The 9,544-nt window shown below is 35.8% G+C and overlaps 1 protein-coding gene across 3 annotated transcripts in view; it reads left to right on the top strand.

Moving 5' to 3' along the window:
- Nucleotides 1-1,435: 1,435 nt before the first annotated feature.
- Nucleotides 1,436-9,544, top strand: part of LOC308262053 (protein FRA10AC1) — a gene marked incomplete at both ends in the record, with an annotated part of 30,756 nt that continues 22,647 nt past the window's right edge. For all 3 annotated transcript variants that reach the window (XM_080694385.1, XM_080694384.1, XM_080694383.1), the window contains 6 exons: nucleotides 1,436-1,512; nucleotides 3,049-3,144; nucleotides 3,269-3,314; nucleotides 6,152-6,228; nucleotides 7,195-7,278; nucleotides 7,831-7,915. In XM_080694385.1, the coding sequence (XP_080550511.1) occupies nucleotides 1,436-1,512; nucleotides 3,049-3,144; nucleotides 3,269-3,314; nucleotides 6,152-6,228; nucleotides 7,195-7,278; nucleotides 7,831-7,915 (465 nt within the window). The remainder of the gene's footprint in view (nucleotides 1,513-3,048; nucleotides 3,145-3,268; nucleotides 3,315-6,151; nucleotides 6,229-7,194; nucleotides 7,279-7,830; nucleotides 7,916-9,544) is intronic.

Genomic DNA, 9,544 nt, shown 5'->3' with positions numbered 1-9,544 from the left:
GCTATCTTATTTAACAGGTGAAGCTCAAAGGGGGGGATGATTTAGTAAGGCACATAAAGACAAAAAATCTTAATGTTCTTAATCTAAATTAATGTCCTAGGTCCAATGTGTGAAGTTCAGGGAGTTCTTTTTCCTGCTATACTGTCATGAATCTTAAAGTAAAAAAAAAAAAAAAAAAGTTAAGTCATTTGATCTGGACTGGTTCTTTTCAGTTATGTGAGTTGAGTGTTTATGACATCATCTTTACCCCTTAAAGTGTGTCCCAAATTCAATGCAGTGCTGGAACCAGGAGCTTCCTCCAACAGAACTGTGTGACTGCTGTGGTCTTTCAGCATTTCTAAGACTGTCAATTTAAAAATGAATTGAAACAAAACTAAGCCAAAGGGAAGGTTACTTACCTTGAAGAAAATTAAAGAAAAATGGGTATCTTTACATAGGTTGAAAGAGATATCAGGAAAACTTTCACCAATTAATAGGGCATCTTTCACAAAAACTGTAATTCTGATGGGATAGAGTTAATCGTATTTGAGAGAGGTAGTCTGGAATAGTTGAAACTGCGTGTAAGAATTGAATCAGTTTAGATGCTTATTTTCATTGTATGGCTGATTTACTTAGGTTCTCTTAATTTGCTTTTTTTTTTCCTCCCTAAAATGGAGATAACCATTCCTAATTTGCAGAATCACAGGCATTGTTTGTAAAGTGTGAAGCACAATGTCTGGGATAAAGTTAGTGATACGTATAGTCATCCACTGTTTAATGATAGGGACACTTTCTGAGAAAATCCTTGTTTCATCATTGTATACACATCACGGTATACTGACATAAACCTAAATGGCATAATCTACTACATGCCTGGGCTGTATGATCACATATATAGTATATATGGTAGGCTTCAAATCTGTATAGCATGCCACTACTTAATGCTATAAGCAGTTGTAATACAGTGGCATTTGTGTGCCTAGACATAGAGAAGGTACAGTAAAAATACTAAGCAGTAGGAATTTTCTAGCTGCATTATAATCTTCTTGGACCACTGTTATATATGTGGTCTGCTGTTGACTGAAACAGTTATGGGATGCATGACTATACACAGTAACTATTCCTGTGAGTCAAATAAAAGTGAAGCACTGCTAAACCCTGTATGCAGTCACTTTGCACTTCTAGACCTGATTTTCAATAGAAAGGCCAAAGGGTAACCTCCTTTGTTCCCCAAATGGTCATTAAAGGTAGAAAATAATGCATTATCTGAAGGGCAAGTCTGTTATTTCAAAGTGATCGAAAGTTTAGATGGCTGGATAGCCCGTGGACAATGCTCTTTCTACCACAGTTCTTAAAATTATTGCGGTGATATAAGATCTTTTACTTTCTAACCTTTCTGTTTCCTGAGCAATTTGCAATTTAAGTTGTAAATAGCTGACATTATACTCCTTTGCAGATGCATGGTCATGGAGGCTATGACTCTGATTTTAGTGATGATGAACATGGTGGAGAATCTAGTAAAAGGAAAAAAAGGTAAGTAATTTTTTTTATTGATCCGTATTTTACAGCCTTTCTAGATTGCTATGAGGTATAAATAATAGAGTTTTTGGATTGGGTTTGCATGTGAAGACAACTGCTGTAGTGAATGAATATTTATGCACTAAACTATAAAAATGGAGTCAAAATTGGAGACCACTTGGAGAGAAATAAGAAGAAAGTTTGTGTTGTGAAGTTTATTGGAAGGGAAGGGGGGAAAGGGAAAGAAATGAAAAGTATCAGCTTTCTCTGTTGCAGGTATTTTCATTCAACTGTTAAGGACTGTGTCCTTGCAAATGTCATAGCTCAGAAGGGCACGGTGCTCTCTCCTTAGCACTTACCTTCAAAGCAGGGTTAGTGAGGAGGGTGAGATTATAACACAGAACAGTCCCTGTGTTTACATGAACAAGCAGGTCAAGGGAAGAAGCTCATGGAAGGTTTGATTGAATGAAGGGGAAAAGAACTGCCAGCACATACAGCCTGGGCATCATAAGGATGCTTCATTTTGTCTGAACTGATACTCTTAGGGACACTACACTCAGCTTTCTGTGCTTCGAAACTCAATTTTATCCATTAATTCAGGAGTGGTCAACTGAATCATACGAACCAACTTTTAGAAATTGGTTACTTATTTCACAGTGAGAGCAATATATTAGGCAAAACAGGGACAGAACATTTTTATAAGATATTCAGTCTTTATAGATAGCCAAAAGAATAGTAATAATTATAATAGGTTACATTTTATGGTAACTTATGTTTTCTAATTTTTTATTCAAAAATATTAATTTGTAAGAATAGAATTTGAGTAAATCTAGTTGAGCACTCTGCTCTAGGGTTATATTTATCTACATAACCAGGGCTGATGATCTTTGGTCTGTAGCCTTTTTCCATATTATTTATTACCAAAAGCTTCCTTATTCCTATTTTGCAAACAGAGAACTTAAGCAATTTACCAAATTGAGATTAAAATGTAAATGACTGAGTCAGGATTTGAATTAAAAACCTGAATGGTATGACACTTGAACTCAAGCATTTGTTAGTTTCATCTTTTCCATTTTATTGGAATTAAAGAGATGCAAAATGTCTCATGAAAGGTCATTGAGTCTTTTTTAACACTTGAATTATTTGGGCTGGAGATATGGCTCATTGATAAATGGCTTGCTAGCATGTGTAAGGTCCTTGGTTTGATCCCTAGCACAGTAAAAACAAACAAACAGTAAAAACAAACAAATAAACAAACAAAAAGAGACTTGAGGCTGGGCACAGCAGTGCAGGCCTGTAATCCTAGTACTTGAAAGGCTGAGATAGGAGAATTATAGGCTCATGGACTACCTCAGCAATTTAGCAAGATCCTGTTTCAAAATGAATGCCCCTGGATTCAGTGTCCAGTACCGCCGCCTCAAACACACATATACACACTCAACACACAACAATAACAAAAAAAAAATGCTCAATTATAAAAATATAAAGAATTAGAAAATACTTTTTGAGAAAAGTCAGTGCTTCTAATAATTTTTATTATTAATTCACCAGGACAGTTGAAGATGATTTACTGCTCAAAAAGCCATTTCAGAAAGAAAAAGATGGAAAGGTGGTCCATAAGCAAGTTGCAGCAGAATTGCTGGATAGGTATGATATTTCAATATAAATTACATTTTTGGCTTAAGATGTTTTATAAACTCAGGGATTAGGGGATTCAATTACGTTAATTAGTAAACATTTGAATTTGCTTATATAAAATTTTTTTAAACAGGGAAGAAGCAAGAAATAGAAGATTTCATCTCATATCTATGGATGCTGTATCCTTTTTAATATTTCTGGATTTCATAATTAGGATATTTTAAATTTTGATTTTTTATTTTTTTAGTCATAAAATCTTATGAAATCAAAAGGCCTTTGTATGTTTCTGATAAGTGTGTATTAATGTAGAATTTGCCATCTTGGGGGGGTATTATTCTCTTAAACACAGGAAAGATTTAAAGACAAAAGTCATAAAATATTTTTATTATTTTATTATTAATTATTATGGAGCCTGTGAACCTGCAAATTTTTTCCATCTTGCTTTTGTCAAACTTTTAACATTTCCATTTTCTATCCTTCTCTTATCTTTAATCTTATTTTAATGCATTCATTTCTTCCTAGTCCTTGGCTATTTAAGTTCTCTATAAAACTTATATTTAAAATTAATCTGTTTATGAACTGCCCTCCTCCTACATGGCTTTAATTCTCAGACATGACTGGAGGCTGTCTGTTAATTATGACTTGCTTCCCTGTTACAGTCATGTCTTTACTCAGCTTTTCAAGTAAGACCAGGGCTTGTGACACTGACTGCGACACTGGCCATGCATCTCCTGCAGGACATATTGGAGGATGAAGGAGAAGCCAAACAACACCTCAAGTATTTCTGGGCATCGATTGCTGTGGGTAGGACTGGGAGAAGGAGACAGTCTCCATTTCATATACCCCTTACCTGTGCTCATCTGTTTTACTTTGTATTCATCCTACTCCTTTTCCACTAGAGAAGTACCACTGTGTCTACTTTAGTCATTCCTCTTGCCTCCTACTTTCCCATGGACTCACCTGCCACTTGTTCCTTTGGCATCTGAACATCTGTGCGGCCTCATCTGACACCATGGGGCATTAGGGCATTTAGTTGCAGTTTGGTGAGAGTGAAGATCCATCCCTTGTCTTAAATGGATGAAGGAGGGAACCACAGGTTTTTTGGGGGGGTGTTATTGTCTAAAGTTATCCAGTTTGCTAGGCTGACTCTGGGTTAGTTGGTTAGAGAGAATCAGCTTTTGGTTGAGGCTCTTTTAGTCTGTGCCTATTGGTGTTTCCAGGTTGCCAGTTTGTCTTCCAAGTCTGGGATATAAAAGACAAAAAGAACACCTGGGAGCATACAACCTAAGGTTTCTACCTGGTGTGCCTTTTCTCCACCTTCCAAAATCTTTTTCTATCTGTTTTACATATAATTTCCAAGGTTATTGGTTGTTGTTAGTATAAGGAACAGGGAAAAATACATCTTCGTCTACTCCATTTTCCTGGAAGCAGAAGTCCCAACCACCAACAGTTTTTGTACATAAAAAAAATTGTATCGGAGCATAGCCATGCTTAGTAATTTATATGTCGTCTATGGGTGCCTTCATGCTAACCTGACATGGCTGAGTAATTGCCACAGAGGCTAAATGACTTGTGAAGCTTGCAATATTTACCATCTAGTCCTTTACAGAAAAGTTGCTGATCCTAGCTCTAATAAGGCAAGTGACTTGCTGCAGTCATGTAACCAGTTAGTTGTAATTGGGGTAGAACCCCAATATCTGGCTGGCTAGCCTGCCTGCTTGTGTGTCTGTCTGTCTGTCTGTCTCTTTCCTGAAATGTTAATGGGTTTGTTACTAGTTTTGAAAGTGTCATATTCTGATTAAACATTCTATTAGAACATGTGATCGATTAAATCACTACATATTTTAATAGGATATAGTCACAGTGTTTTAGAAGGTGAGGTCAGCTCTGCTGTGTGCACATTTGGCTCTAGACAGAGTGCTACTGAGCTTTTTAAAACACTGCTTTGAAAATAAAGGTGTTTATGTGGATTCTTTGAATACTAAAAGTAGCCGGGCGTGGTGGCGCATGCCTGTAATCCCAGCATTCAGGAGGCTGAGACCAGAGGATCGTGGTTCACGGACAGCCTCAGCTACTTAGTGAGGCCCTCTGCCACTCAGTGAGACCTGGTTTCAAAATAAAGAATAATAATTAAAAAAAAAATAGGGCAGATAGGGCAGGGGGTATAGCTCGGAGGTCAGATGTCCCTGGGTTCCATTCCCAGACCCGCAAAAACAACAACAACAACAACAACAAAAACCCTAAAAGTAGAAAAAATAACATCTGATTTCTCATATTCGCTTTTTTTGAAAGTTTAATGTTAGGACTTAATATTATGAACATTATCTTCTATTTAGAGGCTTTATCATGACTAAAACAGCTGTATTAATAATGAAAGATAATTTTTTCTATTTTTAGAAGCCATTATTTCTTTACTTTTATTTATTTGTTACTGGGGGTTGAATCCAGGAGGTTCTGCCTCTGAGCTACACCCCCAGCCCTTATATTTTAGTCTTTATTTTTAAAATGCTTGAAGGATAAGATTCAAGGCTCTCACTAAATTGCTGAGACTGGCCTAGAACCTGTGATCCTCCTATCTCAGCTTCCTAAGTACTGGGCTTACAGGTGTGTGCCACCATGCCTGGTCATCATTTCCTTATTTTCCATGTTATGATTATTAAAATAAATGGTAGTATATGGGTACATGCAGTCCAGCAGTAAATTAGGAGGCATTCTTTCTCCCTTGACAGGGATGTGTTTTATCATAGTAGTATGTGCTTGGAAAAGTATTTAGTAAAACGTGAAAGCCCTTGTAATTTACAGTCTTCATTCTTAGTGGTTTAATATATACCCCCCTAGATTTTTTTTAAATATATAAGCGTATGCGTATATTGATGTATGCATATACACATATATATGCATATTTTTAAAAGCTAAGTAGACCCATTTTAAACTTTTTTAACTTTTTTTCTCAGTAATATAATACAGTACAACTAATAAATAAAATGAATAAAATCCTTAATATTTTGCATTTCAGTATCAAAGGCATACAAAGTTTGTAAATGACTATATTTTATACTATGGTGGCAAAAGGGAAGACTTCAAGCGTTTGGGGTAAGTATCATGAAGTTTCCATAGAGGGAAAGTGTAAAGTGTGGATAACTTTTTGTGTGTGTGTGTGTGGTACTCGGGGGTGGAACCCAGGGGCTTTCTATTTCTGGGCTATATCCCCAGCCCTATTTTATAATTTATTTGGAAACAGGGTCTCACTAAGTTGCTGAGAGCCTCACTAAGTAGCTGAGGCTGGCTTTGAACCTGTGTGATCCTCCTGTCTCAGCCTCCCAAGGACTGGGATTACAAGCGTGCGCCACCACGCCTGGCGAGTGTGGATAACTTTAAAACCCCACAGCTACCGTGTTTTCCTATTCTGTCACTGTCCTTGCGTTCTTGTTCCCTCATGTTCCCTGGACATAGTAAGGTAGAGAGGCCGTCCACGGCTTCCAGCTAAAGTAGGTCTTCTGAATCCCATTTTCTCAGCAAGAGGCCTCAGCCTCCTCACCCACTGAGCCAGATACCACCCTGGCAATTAAAGGGAATGTGAGGAATATTCACATTCATGTGTCTATTGACAAAGATGTTTGAAACAATGACACCTAAGATCTTAATGCTTCGGATGGCTTTTAAAAGGTTGGGTAAACAAGAAGGCTCACTCCAGAATATCCACACATCTGAGTCTTTCCTGTATGAATGTCAAAACTTTATTGCCTTACATGGAATTTCTTCCTCTGACTTAATTTTCTGAGTTGGTATTGCCCTAAAAACTTACGACCATCTCATCTCCAAATCTGAAAGCTCATCCCCTTCACCTCTCTTCCTCTTTTACTCAGTCTTTTCAGAAACTAGTAAAATGAGGTACTTCCTATATTTCTAAAAAATTAGATCTCAGTGGAGTAGTATTAACTTTGGTTAGTTTCTGAAACTTACTTCCATGCAAATTTTCTTATTTAGTGTTTTATTTTGTTTCTCATCCTAGCTTTGATGAATTTTTTCAAATTAAATTGAAATTGCTTTATTTTCTAGGGAAAATGATAAGACAGACTTGGATGTTATACGAGAAAATCATAGATTCCTGTGGAATGAGGAGGATGAGATGGAGATGACTTGGTAATTTTAGTCTTCAGAATTGTAACGCTTAAACGCTTTAGTCCTGTCTCTCTTGTTCTTTTGTTTTCTTAGTTGTCATTTATCCAAGGCATTCAGCCCCTTCATACAACACTTCTGGAGAACATAAAATCATGTTTAGGATTCTCTAATCTGGTTTCATTCTTTTGGTAATCTTTGGCGCTTTTAACTGTCTTCTTGTTTGACTTGATCGTTAAAAGTTTTACAGTATTGTGTCCTGTTTTGTAATTTGCTATTTTAGGCTTCTTTACAATTTTTTTAAAATAATCTGGGAAAAGTAATACCAGGAAATGATTTAAAGGATAAAAAATGAAGAGTCATTTTCCTTCTCATTTCTGACAATTCTGATGTTTCCCTTCTGGAGAGAACCACTTTTAATATTTGACATCTAGAAATTCTATACATACACAAGTAATGGGTCTCTTTAAAAACATTAAGATTTATATCATATGCGTTATTTAACATCCCTTTCAAGTAGCAAACTATGGTTGGATTTCTAAATGTAGAATACTTACATTTTTCTTCTGGATTTAGGGAGAAGAAACTTGCAAAAAAATACTATGATAAATTATTCAAGGAATACTGCATAGCAGATCTCAGTAGATACAAAGAAAATAAGGTATGCCCTTTAAATATTTATAGAAAGAAGTTCTTATTCACTACAGTATTAATTTTTATTATACTGCCATGACCCACATTATTCTTTTAATGATGCTATTTCTGGTCTTAGTTGTCTGGTACCTGTGAAGTATCATTTGACTATTTAACCTCTGTAGCCATGGGACTTACAAAGGGCCCATCAATTTATAAAGGACAAGGGTGCTTTTTCTTTTGTGCTCTAAGACTTGAAAAGTCTAAAATTAAACACAAGTGGCTGCTGGATCCTGTTTGATCCTGATCCTGGTCTAGAGCCTCTGGTGATTATGATGAGTGATTTAACACCTCAGAATGATGTCTTGTTTCCCAGGTGATGTTTCCAATTGATAGGTGCTTTTTAATTGATTATATGGTAAAGTTAACTTTTCAATCAGTGCTACTTAGTGATGGCAGGTTTCCATCCCCATTTTACATTTTGCTTTACTTAGTTTTAAAGTTATTTTTATTCCTATTGCAAATTTCAAATCAGTACCTAGGTAGGTGATCCAAACAACCTCAGTTGGAAGTATGAGAGAAAAAATATTGCATAAAAATGTATGTTATGGCTGGGTGTGGTGATGCATGCTTGTAATCCTAGTACTTGGGAGGCTGAGACAAGAGGATTGCATATTCATGGTCAGCATTAACTACTTAGGCCCTTTGCAACTTAATGAGACCCTGTTTCAAGATAAAGAATAAAAAAAGAAGGCTGAGGGTGTAGCTTGGAGGTAGAATGCCTCTGGGTTCAATCCCCAGTACCGTAATAAATAAATAAATAAATTAATTAATTAATTTTTAGTAGTTATTTTAATGTGTTTTTGCTTCCCAATTTCTTATAGACAATATAAGGAATTTTTAAAATAACCCCATTTATAAGCTCATGTACTTTGTGTAGGCCAAATTTCTGTTTCTTGTAAATTATCATAGATTCTCATTACAGCTTTTATCTCTTTACCAGCTGATAACCATATCTAATCCACAAAGCACCATAACAGTTGGAGTTACTTGAGGCTACCAGGCTGCACATTGAATATGACATACTGTCTTTTTAGGAGCATTTAACAAAGCAGGTTTTTAACCCTGACTCGTTTATAAATTTTTCTTTAGTATTTTTTGAAACTGGGCCAAATATTGTGGATTATACACTGTTTCAATTATTGTAGCTTTATATGGTTTGAAATCAGAAAATATACATCTTCTAACTTTGTTCTTTTTCGAGATTGTTTTGGGCATCTAGAGTCCATACTCCATATTAGGATAGATTTTTTTTCTGAAAAATAAATATATAAATTTATGATAGTTTCACCTAAAAAAAAAAAAAGAAAAAATATTCTCTGGTAAGAAAGAAAGCAAAAAGAAATATTGAAATGTTATCTTTAAGTTATCAAAAGCTTGGTATCAGACAAATGAAACTGTTATGTGAGATTATCATTTTTAATTTTGGATAAATAGCTATAATACTAGATGTCAACCACTAAGCCAAGCATGGGAAGGAGGGATGGGGAGGGAACGGGGTGGGGATCGAGTGGGGGTTGACTGGCGATGTGTGCATGTAAGTCTACAGAAGTTTTTTTTTGTATCCCACTATGATGTATGAATACAGTGCACCAAT

The sequence above is a fragment of the Muscardinus avellanarius genome, assembly GCF_963383645.1.
Source record: "Muscardinus avellanarius genome assembly, chromosome: 4".
NCBI lineage: Eukaryota > Metazoa > Chordata > Mammalia > Rodentia > Gliridae > Muscardinus > Muscardinus avellanarius.
Note: the sequence above shows the minus strand (reverse complement) of the source record. Positions and strands in the feature narration are given on the sequence as shown.